At 43.5% G+C, this 25,247-nt stretch overlaps 1 protein-coding gene across 34 annotated transcripts in view; it reads left to right on the forward strand.

The window, feature by feature from the left end:
* The window catches only part of TMCC1 (transmembrane and coiled-coil domain family 1), a 246,548-nt gene that overhangs the window by 188,593 nt on the left and 32,708 nt on the right, over positions 1–25,247 (forward strand). The window contains exon 1 of one of the 34 annotated variants that reach the window (XM_070051071.1): positions 11,661–12,269. The exons of 30 other annotated variants lie outside the window; for them this stretch is intronic. Coding sequence is in view for 1 of the 4 variants with exons in the window: in XM_051851754.2 (XP_051707714.2) it covers positions 11,942–12,076 (135 nt within the window). In the remaining 3 variants the exon portion in view is untranslated. Of the gene's footprint in view, positions 1–11,660; positions 12,373–25,247 lie in introns of those variants that run through there. 3 more of the 34 variants (XM_051851759.2, XM_051851754.2, XM_070051070.1) reach the window with 3 other exon arrangements.

Genomic DNA, 25,247 nt, shown 5'->3' on the forward strand with positions numbered 1-25,247 from the left:
ATATAAGGGGGTGGGGGGGAGGTTGGGTGGTGTGGCTGTGTGAGGTCCACTCATCCTGTGTACTTACGAGCCATCTGGTATTATTTATTAGATAAACAGAAGTAGGTAAAATTGAGATATATAAGCCAAGGAAATATGATTAGAGTATGTTCTTTAGTTCTCGTTTTCTTTTAATGAAAAAGATGGTGCTTGGTGAAATCTGAGAATAAATAGAAAATGCAAACTGTTAGTAGGTTGAAACTTGGATGGAGGAAACTATTTTATATTCAGAGAAAAATTGTGAGGAAAACCTTGTAGGGGATTATTTCTGGGAATGTAAAAGCCTAATTAAGGTTGGCCTTTTTTTTTTTTTTTAACCCACGTCAGTACCTCATGCAAATCGTGTGTTTGAAAAATGTTAGCACCATTTAATTCTGCCCTGATTGCAACTTCAAGGAAGAGATCCTTATGGGGGCATAAGGATGGTTGTCAGAAAAGGAAGTATGGTGGCCAGTGCTGTGGCGTAGTGAAATAAGCTGGCATTCCATATGGGCGCCAGTTCAAGTCCCGACTGTTCCTCTTCTCATCCAGCTCTCTGCTATAGCCTGGGAAAGCAGTCGAAGATGGCCCAAATGCTTGGGCCCTTGTACCCATATGGGAGGCTGGGAAGAAGCCTCCTGGCTTATTGGCTCACAATAAAATCTGAGTGAACCAACAAATGAGAGATCTGTCTCTCTGTCTGTAACTCTGCCTTTCAAATAAATAAATCCTTTAAAAAAAATCTTCAAGTGAAAAATACTGTTAATGTAATCACAACATAGAATACTATGAGAGGGAACAAAGGTTAAAAGAATAAATGAAATTCTTAACAATTTTGCCATGTGAATTTTGTTTATAAAGAGGTGCTGAAAGTGTCAAAAAAACTGAAAGTTGGCCCCCTAATCTGCAAAACATATTACTAGTACTATTACTTTGAGGTCTGTTTATTTATTTTTTGTTTATTTGAAAATCAGAGTTTCATCAGCAAGGAGCCAGATTGGAAGTGGAAGAGGCAAGTCTTGAACTAGCGCCCATATGAGATGCTAGTGTTGCAGGCGGTGACTTAATCGGCCATACCACAATGCTGGCCCCTACTAGTGACTTTTAATTAGAACTTTTTTCCTTTCCAACTCTCTGAATGAGTGGTCTGTAAGTTCTTTTAATACTCTATAAAGCCTTAGTCATCTCAACTTTAACTTTACAGTGTTTTAGAAATTCATTTTTGGCCGGCGCCGCGGCTCACTAGGCTAATCCTCCGCCTAGCGGCGCCGGCACACCGGGTTCTAGTCCCGGTGGGGGCGCCGGATTCTGTCCCGGTTGCCCCTCTTCCAGGCCAGCCCTCTGCTGTGGCCAGGGAGTGCAGTGGAGGATGGCCCAGGTGCTTGGGCCCTGCACCCCATGGGAGACCAGGAAAAGCACCTGGCTCCTGGCTCCTGCCATCGGATCAGCGCGGTGCGCCGGCCGCAGCGCGCCAGCCGCGGCGGCCATTGGAGGGTGAACCAACGGCAAAAGGAAGACCTTTCTCTCTGTCTCTCTCTCTCTCACTGTCCACTCTGCCTGTCACAAAAAAAAAAAAAAAAAAAAAAAAAAAAAAAAAAGAAATTCATTTTTAACCAAATCGTAAAGAGGGTAAAAGTGATTTTGTCAGAGTACAGAGGTGTGTATTTCCTGAGTGATGAAATCAGGCACAAACTAGAGACATTTCATATTGGTTTCCTAGATGACTAAAAAACGGAGGTCTTTCAGATTTATTGCTTTTTAATCTTATATGAGAATTACCCTCCTAATTTAAAATTTTTTTCTCAGACATTTCTAAGAACTCTTACTTAATCCTGGGGGAAGGGTATCTTTTAAGTTCCCCTATGCTCTAATTTGAAATTCTGATTTTGTTTGTTTTTATATGTCTGCTCTTTATGTCATTGTAGAATCTCAAACTAATTGAATGCTTAGAAGATTGAAATTAGTAAATAGAGTAGGCCTTGTGTTGTAGTAATTCAGCTGCTGCTTGGGATGCCTGCATTCCATGTCAGATTGCCAGTTTGAGTCCCACCTCTACTTCCATTCCAGATTCCTGCTAATGCATTTCCCTGGGAAGCAGCAGATGATGGCCCAAGTACTTGGGTCCTTGCTACCCTGGTGGGAGATCTGGACAGAGCTCCTGGCTCCTGGCTGTCCTGATGTAGCCCTGGCTATTGTGGGTGTTCAGGGAGTGAACTAGCAGATAGAAGATGGATCCCTTTCTTCTCCTCAACCCCCATCACTGTCTTTCAAACAAATAAATACATAAAGAATTTTTTTGAATGGCTAAATTGACTTAGAGTTCTTCTGCTAAAGCTGAATTTTACAAGTGTATAAATAGGCCTAGGAGAAGATTCATAGACTTGACTAAAGTTTGGCTAATCTTTGTCAATACCTTGCATATTGTTCACCTGGGATTTGGAAATGATAAAAATAGCTATCAATTAAGAATTTTCAAGAGATGGTTTGTATACCTCTGACATTTATAGTATATAGCATGAAAACAGGTCTTTACTGTGGTGAATTGCAGTTCTAAAAAACAACAGAACTGGAACCAGCACTGTGGCGTTAGCAGTAAAGCCATCGCCTGCAGTGCCAGCATCCCACATGGGCGCCGGTTTGAATCCCAGCTGCTTCACTTTCGATCTAGCTCTGTGCTGTGGCCTAGGAAAGCAGTGGAAGATGGCCCAGGTGCTTGGCCCTCTGCACCTTTGTGAAAGACCGAAAAGAAGCTCCTAGCTCCTGGCTTCGGATCAGCCCAGCTCCAGCTGTTGTGGCCATTTGGGGAGTCAACCAGTGGATGGAAGACCTCCCTCTCCCTCTCCCCCTCCCTCCCTCCCTCTCTCTCTCTCTCTCTCTCTCTCTCTCTAACTCTGCCTTTCAAATAAATAAATAAACCTTAAAAATGAATAAATAAAAAGTAAATAAAACAATGTAGGTTATCTGTATATTACTTTTACTAATAATTTTCCAACAGTGTAAACACTGAATTAACGCTGCTTGAGCTTTTTGTATGTTTAAAATTTCTAAGTTTTCTTTATTTAACATTGAAGGTGTATCCTAATTTGGAACATGAAACTTAAATCAAGCTGATCCCTACCAAGGGTATTATTTTTACTTTCCTCATGAGCCTGCTATTTCAAAAATGTTTCTTTACCTGCAACACATACTGTCCCCCCGCCCCCAGATTAAGGACCAACCACCAGTCAGTATTGTAGAACAGCAATGGTCCAGTTGTACTACATCAGGTAATTATAATTCTAAACAAAATCATCCAAGATTTATTCTTTTGTTCTGCCTCTTCAACTCTATCATAGAGTACGTACTTATTGAGCCTTTGGAAATTCTGGAAACGACTGACCCTTTATGAGCCCCAAGTTGGAAACTACTATTCTGTACTATGTCTCATGACATCACAAATAGCATTTAGTTATAGCATTTCATTTTATAAAGTAAACTTTTGTATGCCTCTGCAGTTGCCCTACAAGTAGTATTTGGAAATTAGCTGGCCCATCCTTGAATGAGAAATGGTGTTACCATCGGGGTTTCCTGGCACCTGCAATTGTGAAACAGCTTCCTGTAGCATCGTTGAGTCCCTTAGGTGGTTGCTCTGATTTGAGTGTGCCCCCAAGTTCTAATGGTATTGGAGGAAGAGCCTTAGAGAGCTGATTAGGATTATATGAGGTCGTATGAATGGGGTCCCCATGATGGCATTAATGGCTTTATAGAAAGAAGAGAGATCAGCTAGCACTCTTGCTGAATCTTGCCTTGTGATGTCTGCATCATGTTATGATTGAGCATGAACGCCCTCATCAGATAATGTGCAGATGCCAGCATCATGTTCTCAGACTTCCCACGCTCCAGAACTGTGAGCTAAATAAACCTGTATTCTTTATAAATTACAGACTAGGGCAGAAGTATATGACACTGTGGCACTTGATCCCTTTGAAGTAAATAAGCAATCTTAGTTACTGATCGAATTTCTTCAGTTAAGTATCTTGGATGGCAAAACAGGTAATAGCTTGTGTCAATGCCTTTATTCTTTCTTGAAACCCGATTATTCTGGCACTAAGCAGAAGTCTTTGTTGCCCTGCTTTGTAAACTCATTGGTTCTAAGCAGTAAAAGAAACTACTTGCTTTATTTGGATGTTCATATGACCATAGTAATCTCAAAAGATTTTAAACTCTATTCCAGTTCCTTTGCTTTGACATTTTTTGCTTCCCCACCTACTGAGTGTTTAGGGGTGTTCCCTTTTACTTAAATAGAGTGGCTGGAGTCACATAAAACCTATCATTATTGAATCCCAGTGAGAGGTCAGTGCAGTTAGGAACTTTCTGTTTGAACTGGTTGCCAGATAGGGGAGAGCTGGACACGAGACTCCTTGAGGAACACACAGCCAACTGATCTCCCGCTTTATCCTTAACCTACCCTCAAAAATATTCTCAAGTGAGTGACTGCAGATACTGATTTATCATGTTATTTCTTCCTTTGACTCAATTTTTCTCTTCCTTTCTTTTGCCATTTTGGAAAAAAACTTATCCCAGTAGTAATCAGACATCAACATCAAGAAAATATAGGTCTTATCAAACAGAGTATTCTTGGGGCCCTTTAGCAGTTTTGCCATTGGCTGCTTCATAAATAAAATACAGTAAAGGGTGAAGAGAAAGGAGGAGGACAGAGGCCTTTTGTCTGAAGAATGAAATGGTATTGATGACATCTGACAGCTGATAGGTTTTCATAAGAATATATAGGAAAGCCTCTGGGAGTATCCTTGGCTTTTAAAAGAAACATGTTTTGTCTGGAACTTCCTTCCAACTCATGTGGGACAGGAGGATTGTGTTGGCCATGCACTTAATATATTTTGAAATGTTGCATAATAAAATAATTTTTAAAAGGTGTCTTTTCCCTGGTAATGTTGAAAGGATAACATCTATTCCCCTATGAAATTTTTGGCAGCCCCCAACACTCAACATTGTTGAACACAGTAAAGATGACTATTAGTAGATTGTGTTATTGAGAAAAAGTGCTTTCTCAAAAAACGAGGTTCTGAACTTCTTTATGTTTTATGTGTTACTACCCAGATTATATTTATTCAACAGTGTGTAAATTTATTAGATTCTAATGGAACTTGGGGTCACTTTTATTTCTGAGAGTATACTCAGTAGCTTGTCAGTGATAAGCAATCTGCAAAAAACTCAGTGAAAAATAGTAATGAACAGGTTTTTTTTTAATAAAGTAACACAGACTTTTAAATTATTTTTAAGGAAAGCTTTTGTGTCATCAAATAAAATATTCTTGATATATCTCTGGAGAGTATGCAGGTACTTTGAAAAATTCAAAGAAAAATGTAATTAAAAGATATATTTATTTTGGTGCAAAAGAATTTTGAAATTCATGCATAAGTTTTTATTTTTTTTTTCCAAGAAGTTTGTGAAGTACCTTCATGTTTCAGATAAGGAGGTGGGCCCCTTAACCAAAGCATCAGGCCAGCTTTCCTGGAAAGATCTTTTTTTTGTACATGTCAGTTCTGTGTGTAAAGCTTACTATTTTTTTGTAAACTGGTTAGTCATACCTGATGAAACAAGAGTCTTTCACACATGTATCATTCTTGTATATATTCCATATATATATGATTATAAAATACCTTGATTTGAAAAGATGTGTTTGATATCCTGTGCAAGTGGTAAACTTCTGAATGCTGAGAATTCAGTGGAAATCAGTTACTAAATATTTGATACAGATGACAGGTGCAGGATCTGTTAAAACTGGAATTAGAAGTAGTTTAAGGGCCAGCGCCGTGGCTCACTAGGCTAATCCTCCGCCTTGCGGCGCCGGCACACCGGGTTCTAGTCCCGGTCGGGGCGCTGGATTCTGTCCCGGTTGCCCCTCTTCCAGGCCAGCCCTCTGCTGTGGCCAGGGAGTGCAGTGGAGGATGGCCCAGGTGCTTGGGCCCTGCACCCCATGGGAGACCAGGAAAAGCACCTGGCTCCTGGCTCCTGCCATCGGATCAGCGCGGTGCGCCGGCCGCAGCGCGCCAGCCGCGGCGGCCATTGGAGGGTGAACCAACGGCAAAGGAAGACCTTTCTCTCTGTCTCTCTCACTGTCCACTCTGCCTGTCAAAAATAAAAAATAAAAAAAAAATAAAAAAAAAAGAAGTAGTTTAAGAAGGGTAAGCATTTGGTGCTGTAATTAAGAAGCCAGCTTGGGGGCCTGCGTTGTGGGAAAGTGGTTACTCTGCCACCTGTGACACCAGCATCCCATGTGGTCACCAGTGTCTCTCCTGCTTGTCCCACTTCCAGTCCAGCTCCCTGGTAATGCACCTGGGAAAGCAGCAGAATATGGCCCAAGAGTCTGTGCCCCTGCACCCATGTGGGAGACCCAGATGAAGCTCCTGGCTTCTGGCTTCAGCCTGGCCCTGCCCTGGCCATTGTGACCATTTGGGAAATGAACTAGTGAATGAAAGAGCCCCCCCCTCTCTCTGTAACTCTGCCTTTCAAATGAATAAAATCTTTCTTTAAAAAAAAAAAAAACTTGTTCTTTCTAAACAGAAAATCACTCTATCTCCAAAAATTATGGAAAAGATAATCGTATTTCCTAAGTTAAATCAAATTTCTCTTTCTAAGATTTGTCTTTCTTTCAAATTCTGGAAGAAACTTTCACTATGGGACAAAAAAGTTTTTGTTTAAAGATTTTTTTTTTTTTTTTTTGGAAGTCAAGAGTTACACAGAGAGAGAAGAGGCAGAGAGAGAGAGAGAGAGAGAGAGAGGTCTTCCATCCAGTGGTTCACTCCCCAATTGGTCTCAACGGCCGGGGCTGCGCCAATCCGAAGCCAGGAAGGTGCAGGGGCCCAAGGACTTGGGCCATCTTCTACTGCTTTCTCAGGCCATAGCAGAGAGCTGTATTGGAAGAGGAGCAGCCGGGACTCGAACTGGTGCCCATATGGGATGTCGGCACTGCAAGCCAGGGTGTTAACCCACTACACCACAGTGCCGGCCCCAAAAGCTTTTATTTTTTATTTCCATGAAAAATGGGAGAACTTACAGCTTGTATTTCTCTGCCACTGTTGCTCCAGTATAGTTCCAACAAACTCTGTCAGTCAGAACTTAGGTTTCATAGAGAACTGCATGGAAGAAGCAGGTAATAAGAATTATCTGTCATGCACGTGCATGTTAGTAGACTAGTAAAGCTCATGAATACACATGATACTTTCTACAGCCACACACTTTTATATCTCTTTTGTTTATTTGAAAGGAAAGTATCACAGAGAGAAAATGACCTTCCATCTACTGACTCAGTACAGATGGCTGCAACATCCAGGGCGAAGCAAGGCCAAAGTCAGGTGCCTACAACTCCATCCAGGTTTCCCACGGGGGTGGCAGGAATCTAGGTATTATCCATTGCCTTTTTTAGGGACATTAGCAGGAGCTGGATTGAAAGCAGAGGAGCCAGGACTAGAACCAGCACTCTGATACAGGTTGAAGGTATCCCAAGAGGTGGCTTAACCCATTGCACCTTAATGCCTGCCCTGTTTTATACCTTTTTACTGTGGCAAAAACCAACCCATTTATTAACATGACCCAGATATGTAAGCACTCTGATAGCATATACAAGCATCCAAGAATTACTTATTAACTTGCACCGTTTAACATTAGTGTGTGATTATAGGGGCCAGCACTGTGGCATAGCAGGTTAAGCTTCCACCTGCAGTTCTGGCATCCCAAATGGGTGCCCATTTAAGTCCTGGCTGCTCCACTTCCAATCCATCTCCCTGCTAATGTATTTGGGAAAGCAGCGGAAGATGGCCCAACTCTTTGGGCCCCAGCCACCCATGTGGGAGACCCAGAAGAAGCTTCTGGCTGGCCATTGTGAACATTTGGGGAGTGAACCAGCAGGTGGAAGAGCGATCTCTCTCTCTCTCCTTCTCTAACTCTGCCTTTCAAATAAATAAATAAATCTTTTTTTAAAAATTAGTATCTTATTCTAAATTACAGTGAGATCATATGCCATTGATATAAAAAGTTATCAGCATTCTGATCAATTTAGGTGAACTAAGAGTTTTATTTTTTAAGTTATTAAGCTTTATGTATGAAGAGTAATATTAGCTTATTTTTCCAGTGAACTATAAATTTAGGAGGTTCAGATTAACTGTTCACACAAACTCAAAATGTACACAGCATTATTTTTAACTCTGACAACACTGGTCTTGATTTGCCTTAAGAGTGTGAGTTTGAATTTTTAGAATGTTTCTAAACCTGTAATTCCTTTGAGAATTTCTTTTTGTTTCCTTTTTCTAGCATATTTAAAGTATTACTTTCTTGGAATTTTAGGAGTATATTAAATATAAGTGCTTATTTAGCTCTGTAAAGCAAAAACAAAAAATATTTGAGAGGACCAGGAAATCCTCAGAATTACAGTTCTGATGGGATTTACTTTGGGAACTGAGAGGAGATATAACGGGCTAATGTAGCTAGTTAGACTCACTTTTTTTTTTTTTTTTTACAGGCAGAGTTAGACAGTGAGAGAGAGAAACAGAGAGAAAGGTCTTCCTTCTGCTGGTTCACCCCCCAAATGGCCGCTACGGCTGGCGCGCTGCACCAATCCGAAGCCAGGAGCCAGGGGTTTCTTCCTGGTCTCGCATGCAGGTGCAGGGCCCAAGCACTTGGGCCATCCTCCACTGCCCTCCCAGGCCACAGCAGAGAGGACTGGAAGAGGAGCAACCAGGACAGAACCGGCACCCCAACCGGGACTAGAACCCATAATGCCGGCACCGCAGGCAGAGGATTAGCCTAGTGAGCTGCGGCGCTGGCCAATTAGACTCACTTTTAAGGCAAATTGGTTCTATCAGATGTATTCATTAGTATCTTAGTGAAACTTTTTTTAATAAAGACTTATTTTATTTATTTGAAAGGCAGAGTTAGAGGAAGAGACAGATCTTCCATCTGCTGATTCACTCCCCAAATGGCCATAATGGTTGAGGCTGTGCAAGGCCAAAACCAGGAGCCAGGAGCTTCATCCAGGTCTTCAATGCGGGTGGCAGAGGTCCAAGCACTTCGGCCATCTTCCACTGCTTTCCCAGGCCGTAGCAGAGAGCTGGATTGGAAGTGGAGCAGCAGGGACTCGAACCAGCACCCATATGGGATGCTAGCACTGCAGGTGGCAGCTGTACCCACTACACCACAGTGCCAGCCCCATACATATCTTTAAATAATAATAATAATAATAAAAAGATAGGTTTACAACAGTGATTTGTTTGGTCTAGGAGTAGTGAGGTGACACATAATTTTTGCTTTTACTTTCTTTTATGCCCACTTGCCCTTCAAAGTTTTACAACATAATTGTTTTAAAAGAAGATACTGATCACAGTTTATAAGTGGGCCCACATGTAATTACAGGCAATGTGCATATTGGAGTCTTCAAACACTACTGTGTAGTGTATCTTTACTCTCTTGAACAACCACAAAGCCGGACAGGCTTGCTTTCTTGAGAGAACTGCAAAGAATGCTACTAAGAAGACCAAAGTGAGCGTGAAAACTCAGCTTACACTTTGGAAAGATTTATATGTGGAGATGGAGACAGTGAGGTATGAAGTACGTTTCCTATTGTAAAATGGACAAAAACTGAATAAAAATATCCTGTGCTAGGCAGACTATGAACTTTTAAAAACAGTGTGATTATTATTTATGAGACCGGAAAATCCAGACTCTTTTTTTAGTGCATGGCAGAACCACACTGTATATCAGAAACTCACCCCCTGCCCAGTCCTGTATTCCAAGGCCAAGAAAGAACACAAAGGACTTCTGATTCTAGGAACAGGCTTAACATTATGCACCAGGGGCCGGTGCTGTGGTGTGATGGGGAAAGCTGCTGCATACAGTGCCGGCATCTCATATGGGCGCGGTTCAAGTCTCAGCTGCTCCACTTCTGATCCAGCCCTCTGGTATGGCCTGGGAAAGCAGTAGAAGATATCCCGAGTCCTTGGGCCCCTGCAACTGCATGGGAGACCAGCAAGAAGCTCCTGTCTCCTGGCTTCGGATCTGCATAGCTCCAGCCGTTGCAGCTAATTGGGGAATGAAGCAGTGGATGGAAGACCTTTCTCTCTCTCTGCCTCTCCTTCTCTCTGTATAACTCTTTCAAATAAATAAATAAATCTTTTAAAAAAAGTATGCGCCATTTGGAAGTGAGTTTTAGCACAGTTGCACCAGTGAATCCCTGTCTAAAGAAGACGTCTGGATTCTGTCCTTTATTATTTGTTAGCATCTTTATTGAGATAGGATTTGCTTACTTAGAAGTCATGGAGTTGTACAACTATTACTACAGTAAATGTTAAAACAATTTTCTTACTCCCAAATAAACCCCTCCCTCCTTAGATTTCACTCTCCAACCCTACCCCATACATTGAACTCTTGGAAGGCCCCAATGTGTCTTCTGTCTCAGTAAATGTCTACTCAGGACATTTTGTATAGATGTGTGGCCTTTTGTGTCTGGATTTTTTCATTCAGCATAATGTTTTCAAGATTTATTCACATTGTAGCATGTGTCAGTGCCGTTCCTCTTTGTGACTGAGTAAAGTTTCCCTGTATGAGAAAAACAAGATACTGAAAATGCAAATAAACACAATTAAGCAAACAGAAACTAGTGTTGATGCTAGCAGTACAGGATTTGAGTAAACAAATACTTAAGTGAAACCATGACGAAACTTCTAGTGTCATAAATTTATTAATTTGTTCTAGAAAGTCAAGTTCTGTGCTTCTGCATGTAGAAGAGAAATTTCTAGAGCCATGGTTTTCAACCCAACATTTTTCTTCACATCCATTCAATGTGCTGTGGATTCCATTCCCGATGCTTCACCTGCCCTAAAGAATGTTACCTGTAGCTGGTGAATGCTGACGATGAGAAAAACCTGCTTTCACTTAATCAGTATTATGCAGGCCTGAACATCTCAGCCCCGGTGCCTGCCCAGAAGTACAGAAATTAGCACTGCTCCAGGCTCATAGAAAGGACTGTATTGTATGATACTGAATTGTCTTCATGTCTGATAACTTCATACATGTTAACCTTGGAGAAGTATTTAGTATTTTATAGCTGCTACACTGTATTTTATAATCATTAGAATTCTTCTTATGTGCATTCCCTACAACTGCTTTTACAAATGAAGGGATAAAGTTCAGATATGATAGCTTGCCAAAAACCAAAGTGACTTCTTCAGGGCATGAGCAGTGTCATCTCATGCAGTGTTGTGATCAGTCAGTAAGCAGAGTGGGACCATCCATGGGCTGAGCCTGGGCTCACGAAGGTGGAGTTTCAGTCTTCTCTTCAGAGTTCAGAGAGTCACAGGGCTTTTCATTCAGAAGCATCTTCTTCCTTGTCCTCAGCGAACTAGGACCAGCGTCTCAGGCTTGATTTTATGAACTTAGAAATAAGAGAAGTGAAATGAAGTGAAAAATACGAGAAGAAATATTAGGACACTCTGGAATTCTATTCTGGTGATCTTCTGGTCCTTCATGGAAGCCTTTAGTAGGTTTTTTCTTTGTGATACTAAATCAAGTTACCCAAACAATATTGTTTAGAATGTTTTTTATCTTCTTATGCTGTTCTCTCAGCTTAATCTGATTTAAATCAGAAGGTAAATGTAAATGTTGAATTACTGTCCTGTAGCTTTAAATCCAACCAGTTAGATGCTTTTGTCTTTTATAAAAGATGCTCACAGCTGGAGAAGAGAGGCAGATACTGTTTGTGATCTCCATTCTCAAACTATTCATTTGCTTTAGCAGCTCTAGCAGACAGCCGCGCGAGCGCGCGCGTGCACACACACACACACACACACGGATGCTTGTTTGGCAGAAGCTTTCTGTTTGTTCAGCAGAGTCCTCCCAGGCTCCCAGATGGAGAAAGCTGAAAGAGTTGATGCAGGAAGGAGACAGAACCGGAACTGCACGTAGGCTGAGGTGGGCACTGCGGAGGCTTGGCCATGTGGGGATGTTGATGTGGTGCGGCTGTACCTGCGTGTTCTGTGAAGGGCACTTCTCTGAGATTGTGCAGGTGAGAAGCCAGGGATCCACGAGGAGCTTCGTGTGGCTGGCTGTTAAGTGGGAGAACGCATTCCCAGTGGTGGCCGCCCTCATTCACAGCGTGATTCTCAGACACCGAGGACGTGCAGCAGTCAGAGACCACGCCACAGCCCCTCCGCAGTTGGGAAGCTGGGACAAATGGACAGAGCTTACAGCCAAGAGAGGTTGTGATTTGTTCTCATGATCCGAGCTTGCTCTGGCACTGCACAAATGAAGGCTGCGCTTTGTGGCAAGCACAATCGGCAGACTGCCTGATGGGGGGGTTTGGTAAGATTAATGTGTTGCTTGTGATTTTTTTTTTCTTACTCTGTGAATTTCCTGTATAAAGACTTGCATTTTAGCAATAATGAAAATATATTGCAGGATCATGTTTGATGAAAAAGGATAACTACAGGAGCTAGAATAGAAAACATGATTTCTGGTCATTTACGTTGTGACCTGTTTTTCCTGATGTCTATGAACAGACAAAAGCCAGGAATTTCCAGAGTAAAGAATGCTGACTAACAATTAGATCCCTTTTTCCTTTTGAATAGTCAGAATTACTCTTTATCTGTAACTCTGCCTATGGAAAGAGAAAAATACAAGCTTCCTCCACTTTCTGAGCTGTTACCACTGGAGCAGTAATAGGCTAGGAACAGAAGTGTGGAGATGGAGGCGGCTACTATTTTCATGGCTGTGCGTTGGCGGCTGTTTGTCTTGGTTCATTAGCATTGCCGTTCCTTAGCAAGTGGTTGTGCGGTGCTGCTCTGCTTCTACTATGCTGAGTCCCTCTTAGGTTCTCTTTTGTACACTTTCTTTGCCAGACCCAATTTTGTGATTATGAAACTATTTGCGTATGCCTATGCGCCTGTAATAAAGAACAGATAGTTGCAGAAGGTAGCCCTGAAATATTTAAGACCGCAATAAAGATGAGGATTTTTCTTTTTAAAATTTTGGGTTTAGCAGATTTTCAAGTCTTGATTTTGGAATCTACCTAAGCATTTTATTAAATTAAAAAAAAATGGTTTGTATTATACCTATGAACCAGGCTCTGTCTTTAAGTTGGATCCTGTTTCTTAGGTTTTTCTGATCTCAAAGCTTTACTTTTTCCTATCGTACATCTTTGGGCAAATGTTACTGGAAGGTGTGTGACTGTGTTTTATTAGCCAACCTCAGATCTTGTTCTTCGGCCTCTCTTCTCACCAGCAGCGAGGGTTTCCTGGCTGCTTAGAGTGGGCACAAGAGATCCATTGACACCTGACTTTCTGCTGACTCACTGGTTATGTAAGCCTTGTAAATACACTCATCAGAATACTCATGTAGGATACCTGCCAGGCGCCCCTGCCTGCTTTCTGACCACCTTTTCCTATGCCTTTTTGGTAACACAGTCTTAACTTCATCAAATAAATTCCAAGAAGTAGTGAATACTTGTAAAAAAAATCTTGTAAATACTTGTAAAAAAAAAAACTTTTTCTCTTTTTGAATTGCTGAATTCCTTAACTCTATATTTGTCATCATTATAATAGTCCAAATTCTGTATTCTCTTGCTGTGAAACCTACAGGAATCATGCTTTTCTTCATGTATGGCCTGGTTACACTAATGACTTTATTTTCTCCTTTGAGGGCTCACTTCAAAAGCACCTCTTTCCCATGCAAGTACTAACCAGGCCTGACCCTGCTTAGCTTCCGTGATCAGAAGAGATCGGGCGTGTTCAGGGTGGTATGGCCATAGACTCAAATGCCCCTCTCAAAAGAAACTTTTTGTGATCTCCTAGTCTAAAACAGGTTTCCATCCTTTGTATTATTCCCTTTGTCCCAGCACTCTCTTCTTTTTTTGAATAGCACTTTTTGTAATTTATATTTGATTACTCATTTGTTTTGTCTCTACTACTTTCCCCCACTCAGCTATAACCTTTATGAAGGCAAGATTCTTTGTTTTGTTCATCATTATGTACCCAGCACCTAGCTAAATGGCTGGCTGAGAGATGGACAATGAATAAGTAAGCAGGGGCTGGCGCTGTGGCATAGTGAGTAAAGCCGCTGCCTGTAGTGCCGGCATCCCATATGGGCACCAGTTCGAGTGCCAGCTGCTTCTCTTCCGATCCAGCTCTCTGCTATGGCCTGGGAAAACAGTAGAAGATGGCCCAAGTGCTTGGGCCCATACACCCATGTGGGAGATACTAAAGAAACTCCTGGCTCCTGGCTTCAGATGGGTGAAGCTCTGACCGTTGCAGCCAAATGGGGAGTGAAGTGGCGGATAGAAGGCCTCTCTCTCTGCCTCTCCTCTGTCTTTGTAAATCTGCCTTTCAAATAAATAAATAAATCTTTAAAAAAAAAGGATAAGCAGAAGTAGGATGAGCACTGTAGTCTGGAAAGGCCAGAGTAGAGAGAGAGAAGTAAGAGAAAGCATACTCTGAAGTGAAGCTCTAGAGAGGCAGAGCCAGGGCCAAGCCATGCAGGACTTCGTAGACTGTGTTGAAGTTCTTTTTCATTTTCACTCATTTGAGAAGCAGAGAGCTTCCACTTGCTGGTTCATTCCCCAAATGCCACTTCCCCAAATGCCCACAGTGGCCAGTGCTGGGCCCAGGCCATGGCTGGGAACCAGGAACTTAATTCCTGTTTACCACATGGTTGATGGGAACCAGCCAGAGCTGGATGTTGAACCCATGTACTCCAATGTAGGATACAGGTGTCTTAACTACCATACTAAGCCAAACACCTACCCCTGTGTCTGAATTTTATTCTTTATTTTCAAAGTTATAGGAAACTAAAAGAATTTAAGCATTTAGTCATTTAGGACTGTTTTTTTTTTTAATTCAGCTTAAATGAGAACCTGAATGAATATAGTCCCGACAAGTGGTCCAAGAGAGAAATGATCAGAGTTTGTCCTAAAGTGGTGGAAATAGATGGAGACTATTATGTATTAGGACGGAAATTTGGAAAGTAAAATTAATAAAATTTAGTGTTGGATTAGATACAGATACCAGGCAGAAGACATCAAGAATGGCTTCCGGGCTTTGTTTTGGTTTGCTTTTTGCTTGTGTAATTTGATGGTTAGCAGTGCTTTTTTGAGATACAGAACAGTGTAAGAAGACCAAGTTTTGAGGCAGATTGTGGTGATTGGTTTTGGACATCCAGATTTTGATAAAACCAAGTAGCCTCCCGGATGTGTAAGTCTAGATTCTTACCAAGATTATAGTATTATTGGGAAACCTTCAGTGATATCCTTGGAATGAAGTCCAAAATGATAGTCTCCCACTGTAACCCCTTCCTGTGCCGTGGTTTTAGAGCCTCATGATCCATCCAGATCTCTTGAAGGTTCTATTACATTTCCTTCTTTCGGACCGCTGATCATCCTAGGCTGTCAACCTGAAATGCCTTTCCTTGCCCCACCTATATAAAACACTTCTTAATTTATTTTTATTTATTTGAATACAGAGTTAGCGAGAGAAGTCTTCTATCCCATGCTCACTCCCCAAATGGCCACAAGAGCCGGAACTGAGCTGATCCGAAGTCAGGAGCCAGGAGCTTCTCCCATGTGGGTTGCAGGGGCCCAAGGACTTGGGCCATCTTCCGCTGCTTTCCCAGGCTATAGCAGAGAGCTGGTTCAGAAGAGGAGCAGCCAGGACTAGAACCAGCACCCATATGGGATGCCGGCACTTCAAGCTGTTACTTTAACCTGCTGCACCACAGTGCTGGCCCCTTCCCTTTGTTTTTGAATCCATTGCTCTATCCCGTTTTCAAGGAATCTTTTGTCTCTGATCCATTGTCATTTATTTAATTGAACGTCTGCTTCAGTTGAATATTTCCATGTTTCACCAACTAGATCATGCTGGTTAAGACCATGCTTAGGGGCTAGTGCTGTAGCGCAGCAGATTAAAGCCCTGGCCTGAAGCTCTGGCATCCCATTTGGGCACCGGTTCTAGTCCTGGCTGCTCCTTTTCCGATCCAGCTCTCTGCTGTGGCCTGGGAAAGCAGTAGAAGATGGCCCAAGTCCTTGGGCCCCTGCACCCATGTGGGAGACCCAGAGGAGGCTCCTGGCTTCGGATCGGCACAGCTGCAGCCATTGCGGCCATCTGGGGAGTAAATCAATGGATGGAAGACCTCTCTCTCTGTCTCTACCTCTCTGAAACTCTTTCAAATAAATAATAAAACCTTAAAAAAAAAAAAAAGACCATGCTTAATATGGGAACTTTACCTTTACCTTTATTCAGTGCTTTGCATAGCAAAAGCAATGGATAAATTGCAAAATAAACTAGATAGTAGAAGCCTCAGTCCTTTTTACAGTCGGCATCTGTAATACTATAGCACCATTGCCTCCATCATCTATCTGTTCCCAGTTTTCTGTAGGCTGTCCTACAATTTTTACCCTGCAGATAGCTCCATATATATTAGAAAAATGTTTTTCATTTCATATGCAAAATCCTCGATTTTGTCCTTTCCTAATAGACTTTGCTTCTTTTAGTTTATTTGTAGTTCATCAGAAAATTTGATATCTTACCATTGCTTATCTCATGTGAAGGAATTAGCCACCAAGTGAATTAAACTGCCTCTTGCAATGCCAGTGTCTCCCATATTGGATTGCCGGTTCAAGTCCTGGCTGCTCTGCTTCCATGTGCATGCTCCTGGGAAAGCACTGGAAGATGACCTGAGTTCCTGGGCCCTCGCTACCCATGTAGGAGACCCGGATGGAGTTCCAGGCCCCTGGCTTCAGGCTGGCCCAGCCCTTGTTGTTGATGCAGGGACAGGAGAGGGAGACAGAATAATAGCAAAATAACTGATGGACTAACTTCACTTGATAATCTTTCTTCTATAAAGATTGAAGCATAAGAGCCTCATTATCATGCCAGTTGAAACTAGTCTATTTGGGAAATTTGGCTGTTATCTCTCTAATCCTTATTTCTGGGAAGGTCAGATAAATAGCTTAGTTTCAGCTTAGAGGAGTGAAACTTTAGCATGAGTGGTACAGTTTTTACTTAGCCTGCTCTGTGTAGTGGCTTAGTCCAAAGCCACCTGTAATTTTTTGTATTTAATATATCTCAAAATTAAGTACAGGTCCTATGAAAGATAGTAGCCTGGGGTTTTCTGTGCCAAATTTTGTATTTTTTGATGGACAGAAACATGATCTATTGAGAAATTTTTTTCAAGAATATTAAGAATGCTATGCCCCTCTGTGTTTAAAATGTTTTCGTTTAGTTGTAGATACCTAATGCTGCAACTACAGTCTCTTAAATAAGAGTAGTCATATGTGTGTTAAAGAGCAGACAGCTCAAGATCTGCTATGCCGCATCTTTCACGTGGAAAATGAGGACGGCAGTACCTGCCTCGCTGGGATACTGAGATAATATAGTTAGGTTGCAGACATGTGGTAGCAAATGCACTGTGCTTGATAGTTTATCTCCTCCCTCTTCTGCCATGGTAACTCACAGATCATGGGGCCACTGCTCAGGTTGGCATTCTCAGGTAGAGCAAACAACTGATTTCTCAAGGAGGAAGAAAGGATAGGTACAGCATACATTCTAGTTTAAGGAACACATGAATAATGTGGCTTATACTGAGAGGAAGAATAACAAATCCTTTTTTGCAAGGTTAGGAGGCAAAGTGTCATAGGGTGTTGGGTTTCGGGTTTTTGTTTTTGCTTCTGTTCTTATTGAAAAAGAACAATTCTAATAAGGTTACCACATTTATTCTCAGTGATTCTCAAATGGATCAGATCGTTTAAATAACAGTCTAATATGTTTATTTTGTTTTCCAAAAAGGACATGTTAACTGTTTCGAAAAATCTTAAATTCAGCCAAGTTACTGAATTTTTGTAAATTTGACCTAATAGATTTGAAAGGTGGCTATGCTTTTTTTTTTTTTTTTTTTTAAATTAGGCCGGCGCCATGGCTCACTAGGCTAATCCTCCGCCTTGCGGCGCCGGCACACCGGGTTCTAGTCCTGGTCGGGGCTCCGGATTCTGTCCCGGTTGCCCCTCTTCCAGGCCAGCTCTCTGCTGTGGCCAGGGAGTGCAGTGGAGGATGGCCCAGGTGCTTGGGCCCTGCACCCCATGGGAGACCAGGAAAAGCACCTGGCTCCTGGCTCCTGCCATCGGATCAGCGTGGTGCGCCGGCTGCAGCGCGCTGGCCCCTGCGGCCATTGGAGGGTGAACCAACGGCAAAGGAAGACCTTTCTCTCTGTCTCTCTCTCTCACTGTCCACTCTGCCTGTCAAAAAATAAAAAAATAATAATAATAATAAAAATTAATGTGTGTTTGTTTCATCAACAAATAACAAGCACTTTTATGGTGAAAATATCATTTTCCTATATTGGAGTTGCTAGTTACAGTGTTCTAGTCATTAGTTATTTTTCTGGTACATAGAAACCTCTCATATGTTTGTGGGTTTCATTTTATTTATCTCAGCTAAGTTTCAAAATAGGTTTCAGAGTATTCAAAGCAACTCTGTTTCAGCCTTATCTCTATAAACCTTGGCATAATACAAAATAGAGTTCTTGCAAGAAATATTTATAGAAAAACCTAAATACAGGGCTTTAATTTAGTGTTAGCTACTTTTGGGACCTTTTAGATTTCAAGCCTATATTAAAAAAATATATGTACATTTGCTTTTTTAATCCTGTAAGAGAGATGCTGTTATCTTTTCTTTTTAAAAATGAGAAAGTGGACTCAAATAGCCCAGGTAAGTTTTCAACCAGGATTCACATTCCAGCTGACACCACATTCTTTCCCTTCTGCTGTCCAGCTGTCCTGCAGAAATCACTACTGCAGGTATTTGATATTCGTTCTTTATATACTAAAAGAAATCCTTTGACCTTCCCTTTCCACTTCCCATTATGTAAAGTACCTTTGGGTAGTGACATCTCTCTACCACTGCCGCACTCCCTGTAGTGTCTTGCTTCATACTTTGCATGTATATAGTTAATAAATTTCAGGAAGAACATGAATAGAATTCTCATCCAGAGTCTGACTTTGAGGAAATTGAAGTGCCTCCTATTTCTGTTGCTCCAAGTGTTGAGGGTCGTGTCTGCTAGAGGAAGCATTGTCATGAAGAGCAAGGACTCTGAAGCTCAGCTCTGTGTTCAGATCTGACTCTGTTTCCTCCTGGCTGAGTGGCCCTGGGCACGTCATGTAACTTTTGATTCTGTTTCCTCAGCTATAAAATGAGGATTACAATAGTGTGTATTTCCTGGGGTTTTTGAGGAATAATTAAGTTGATATAAGCAAAGCATTTAGAAGTGTACCAGATAATACAGTAAACAGTTACTACTAATTTTGAAACATTATCATCATATTTACATCTAAGCCAGTTTGAATGTTGAGTCTTCATAGCCTTTTTTTTTTTTTTTTTTTTTTTTGACAGGCAGAGTGGACAGTGAGAGAGAGAGACAGAGAGAAAGGTCTTCCTTTGCCGTTGGTTCACCCTCCAATGGCCACAGCGGCCGGCATGCTGTGGCTGGCGCACCGCGCTGATCCGATGGCAGGAGCCAGGTACTTATCCTGGTCTCCCATGGGGTGCAGGGCCCAAGCACCTGGGCCATCCTCCACTGCACTCCCTGGCCACAGCAGAGAGCTGGCCTGAAAGAGGGGCAACCGGGACAGAATCCGGCGCCCCAACCGGGACTAGAACCCAGTGTGCTGGCGCCACTAGGCGGAGGATTAGCCTACTGAGGCACGGCGCCGGCCTAGGCTTCATAGCCTTCTAAGACATCTACTAAGGAATAAACCTGGTGAGACGATCCTTGAAATGTTCATAGAGTTCATGTGGAAAGAGAATAACACTGAGCATTATTAGTTTGTTTGAAAGGTGGAGACAGACACAGAGACAGAGATCTCCCTTCCAGTGGCTCACTCCCCAGCTGTCTGCTGGATCCCAGAGCTCAGAACTCACCATGAGTCTCCCATGCAGATGGTAAGGACCCAACGGCTAACGTCATCACCTGCTGCCTCCCGAGGCCTGCGTTACCAGGAAGCTGGGGTTGGGAATGGAACTGGGATTCCAACCCAGATTCTCCACTGTGGGCCATTAGTGTGCTAGCAGCATGTACACTGCTGCACCAGTGACCCACCCCAGTGTTGGGCATTTAAGTCATGTTCTAAATCTAAGAGTTGGGTACTGCGGCGAGTGTTGTGATACAACCCACCTGGGATAGCCTCATCCCATATTGGAGTGCCTGGGGTGGAATCTGCTTCCCATTCATCTTTCTGTCTGGTAGGCACCAAATGATGGCTCAAGTACTTGAGTTCCTGCCACATATTTGGGAGACCTGAATGGATTTCCTGACTCCTGGCTTCAGCCTAGTCCAACTTGAGCTGTTGTGGGCATTTGGGGTGTGAATCAGATGAGTAAAGGGGGACCGGTGCTGTGGCATAGTGGGTAAAGCCACTGCCTGTAACACCAGCATCCCATATGGGTACCAGTTCGAGTCTCAGCTGCTCCACTTCCCATCCAGCTCCCTGCTAATGCACTTGGGAAAGCAGCAGAAGATAGCCCAAGTGCTTGGGCCCCTGCACCCACGTGGGCAACTCAGATGAAGCTCCTGGCTTAGGTCTGGCTGAGTACTGGCCATTGTGGCCATTTGGGGAGTGAACCAGTGGACAGAAGATACCTCTCTATGTCTCTCTCTCTCCCTCTTCCTCTCCTCTGTAATGCTGCTTTTCAAAATAAATAAATATTTTTTAAAATGAATAAATGAAGATTTAAAAAAGGAGTGGGATACTAATATATATGAGTATAATTCATGCAAAAGTATGAACTGACTATAAGCTTTTTTTTAAAATTATGGAATACTTGATTTTTTTAATCATATTTTAAAATATTTCTTTGTTTGAAAGGCTCAGAGAGCCGGCGCCGTGGCTCACTAGGCTAATCCTCCGCCTTGCGGCGCCGGCACACCGGGTTCTAGTCCCGGTCGGGGCGCCGGATTCTGTCCCGGTTGCCCCTCTTCCAGGCCAGCTCTCTGCTGTGGCCCGGGAATGCAGTGGAGGATGGCCCAAGTGCTTGGGCCCTGCACCCCATGGGAGACCAGGATAAGTACCTGGCTCCTGCCATCGGATCAGCGCAGTGCGCCGGCCGCAGTGCGCCGGCCGCTGCGGCCATTGGAGGGTGAACCAACGGCAAAGGAAGACCTTTCTCTCTGTCTCTCTCTCTCACTGTCCACTCTGCCTGTCAAAAAAATAAAAAATAAAAAATAAAAAGGCTCAGAGAGAGATTGATCTATCCACTGTTTCATTCCCCAAATGGCCACAATAGCTAGAGCTAGACCAGGCCAAAAGCTAGGAGCCATGAACTCCAACTGGGTCTCCCATGTGGGTGGCAAGGGCCCAAATACTTGGGCTGTTGTCAGCTGCCTTCCCAGGCATGTTAGCAGAGAGCTGGATTGGAAGCAGAGCAGTTTGGATTCAAACCGGCACTCTGATACGAGACGCCAGCATTGCAAGCTGCAGCTTAAATTGTTGTGGCAACCTGAAATACCTGATTTTTCAGGCAAATACATTTTTTTTTTTTTGAAAGTCAGACAGGTATACCATCTGCTGGTTTACTCCTTGGATTCCTGAAACAGCCAGGGCTGGAGCCAGCCAAAGCCAAGAGCCTGGAAATCATTTCGAGCTTCCTACATCGATGACAGCGACGCAAGTACTTGATCCATTACTTGCTACTTCACAGTGTGTACATAAGCAGGAAGCTGGAATGGAGAGGGGAGCTGGGACTTAGCCCAGGCACTCAGGTATGGGATGAGATACAGGCATCTCATTTTAATTGTTGTGCCAAATGCCTGCCTTGAGGCAAAATCTTTTTTATTCTTTAAATATTTATTTTTTTTTATTTGAAAGGCAGAATGGGGTTGGCACTGTGGTGCAGCAGGTTAAAGCTCTGGCCTGAAGCGCCGGCATCCCATATGGGCACCAGTTATAGTCCCAACTGCTCCTCTTTCGATCCAGCTCTCTGCTGTGGTCTGGGAGAGCAGTAGAAGATGGTCCAAGTCCTGGGTGCCTGCACCCACGTGGGATACCCGGAGGTAGCTCCTGGCTCCTGGCTTCGGATCGGCTCAGCTCTGGCCGTTGTGGCCATCTGGGTAGTGAACCTGCGGATGCAAGACCTCTCTCTGTCTAACCTCTCTCTGTAACTCTATCTTCAAATAAATAAAATCTCTTAAAAAAAAAAAAAAGGCACAGTAACAGAGGGAGGGAGGGAGGGAAGAAGGGCGGGCAGGAGGGAGAGAGAGGGACACACAGAGACACACACAGAGATATCAAGGTCTTCCATTCTCTGGTTTACTCCTCAGATGACTGCGACAGCCAGGGCTGGACCAGGTTGAAGCCAAGGGCCTGGAATTCCATTCTGATCTCCCATGTGGGTGGTAGGGACACAAGTACTTTGGTCATTTTCTGCTGCTTTCCTAGGCACTTTATCAGTGAGCTGGATCAGCAGCAGAGCCAGGACTTGAACCAGTGCTCCGATGAGGGATGCTGGCATCGTAGATAACAGCTTAACCGTCTGCACCACCACGCCGGCCCCGGTGAATGCTTTTTTAAAAATATTTTATTTTTAGAAAGAGAAACACAGTTGTTTTTTTTTTTTAAGGTTTATGTTTTTATTTGAAAGGCAGAGTTAGAGAGAGAGAGAGCTCTTCCATCCACTGATTCACTCCAGATGGCCACAACAGCTGGAACCGGGTCAGACCGGAGCCAGGAGCTTCTTTCAGTTCTCCCACATGGGTGCAGGGACTGAAATTCTTGGGCTATTCTCTGCTGCTTTCCCAGGCACATTAGCAAGAAGCTGGGTTAGAAGTGGAACAGTCAGGACTTGAACCAGCACTCTGTGGGATGCCAGTATTGCAAGTGGCAGCTTAACCCACTATGCCACTCACCAGCCCCGAGAAACAGATCTTCTATCCACTGACTTACTCACCAGATGTCCACACCAGCCACAGCCGGGATAGACCGAGGCCAGGAGCTTAGAACTCAGTCCAGATCTCCAACTTGGATGGCAGGTACCCAACTACTAGAGCCATCTGCCTGCTGCCTCTCAGGGTTAGCATTAGCCAAAAGTTGGAATTGGGTTAGCAGCAGAGCTGCAGAGAGATCTTCCACCTACTCCTTCATTCCTTCAGATTCCTGCAATAGCTGGGGCAGGACCATTCTGAGGCCAGAAGCCCAGAACTCAATCCAGGGCTCCTAAGTGGGTGGCAGGGACCCAAATACTTGAACCATTACCTGCTGCCTCGCAGAGTGTGCATTAGCAGGAAGCTGGATAGAAGCAGAGGAACCAGGATTCTAAGCAGGCACTCTGTATGAAATACAGGCATCCTGAGCATGTCTCAACCACCAAATACCCACTCCAGCAAATAATTCTGAGGTATTACAATAAGTTACTTCAGGAAGCTTCAAGAAGTCAGTGTTTGAGTAAGATCCTGCCGTAACACAGATGAAGGAAGTTACAAGTAATCTTGGTAAGACAATAAACAGAAATATTTCAGATTATAATGAAAGAATGGGAAATAGGCACACCCAAACGTGTTCTGAATAAACAGGAAATATTTTCATTCATTCGACAAATATCTGAGCAGCTACTAAGTGCTGTGTACTGCTTCAGTTGTTACAAAACATAGAAATTTCTCCCTGCATGGACCTTACATTCTAGTTGATGATAAATAAATGCCATATATCAGAAAGTCAACAGTTCTTTCTAGAAAGGAAGAAGATATTCATAGTGACAGTATAGGTTGTGGTTTTAAATAGGCAGTCAGAGAAGCCCTTATTATAAGGTGACTTTGAAGCAAAGACTGGAAGGAGTTGATGAAGCGAGTCGTGCGTGGTGCCTGAGGGAAGCGCGTTCAGGCAGAGGAATGCTGAAATGCACCTGAGTCCACACTGTACCGGTGCAGCAGGAGCAGCGTAAGGGGTGAGGTAAATCAGGATGGGAACGCTGTGGTGCAGCTGTCGTCATGTATGAAGGGCTTGTTGGTCATTTTAGGCCATTGTTAAGAGCTATGATTTTTTACCGGCGCCGCGGCTCACTAGGCTAATCCTCCGCCTAGCGGCGCCGGCACACCGAGTTCTAGTCCCGGTTGGGGCGCTGGATTCTGTCCCGGTTGCCCCTCTTCCAGGCCAGCTCTCTGCTGTGGCCAGGGAGTGCAGTGGAGGATGGCCCAAGTGCTTGGGCCCTGCACCCCATGGGAGACCAGGAAAAGCACCTGGCTCCTGGCTCCTGCCACTGGATCAGCGTGGTGCGCCGGCCGCAGCGCGCCGGCCGCGGTGGCCATTGGAGGGTGAAGCAACGGCAAAGGAAGACCTTTCTCTCTGTCTCTCTCTCTCACTGTCCACTCTGCCTGTCAAAAAATAAAAATAAAAATAAAAATAAAAAGCTATGATTTTTAACTCTGCCTGAGATAGAAACCCATTGGAAAATTTTAGGTATAGAAGTGTTGCAGTCTGATTTGTTTTAAAAGTGCCAGTCTGCCCGTGTGCCATGAATTGATCAGAAAAATATTGTTGGAGCCAGCGCTATGGCATAGCAGGTAAAGCCGCCACCAGTGGTGCCAGCACCCTTTATGGGCGCTGGTTTGAGACCCAGCTGCTCCACTTCTGATCCAGCTCTCTGCAGCAGTGGAGCTTCAGTGAGAAGTGGTCGGATTCTGCATCTCTTTATCAAGTAGATCCCCAGACATTTGTTGAGGCAATGCAGTGTCCACAGCAGGTAGCAACGTAGACTCTGCAGCCAGACTTGTCTGCCACTGTCAGACACTGGCTCTGCCAAGTACTTCCTGTTTTTGTTTTGGTATTTGTTTTGGTTTTGGTTCTTTTTTATTTGGAATCCAGAGTTACAGAGAGAGGACAGAGTGAGACAGAGTTTCCATCTGCTAGTTCAATCCCCAAATGACTGCAACAGCCAGGGATGGGGCAGGGGCCCAAGCACTTAGAACATCTTCTGTTGCTTTCCCAGGCACGTTAGCAGAGAACTGGATGGGAATGGAATAGCAGGATCTTGAACCGGCACCCACATGGGATGCCAGTGTCATAGGCGGAGTCTTAATGTGCTGCACCACAGCGCCAGCCTCTGCCAAGGATCTCTTTAACTTTATGATCTTGGACAACTTAAATTCTCTGTACTTTTTTTTTCTTTTTTATAACTTTTATTTAATAAATATAAATTTCCGAAGTACAG

This window comes from Oryctolagus cuniculus, chromosome 10, assembly GCF_964237555.1.
Source record: "Oryctolagus cuniculus chromosome 10, mOryCun1.1, whole genome shotgun sequence".
Lineage (NCBI taxonomy): Eukaryota > Metazoa > Chordata > Mammalia > Lagomorpha > Leporidae > Oryctolagus > Oryctolagus cuniculus.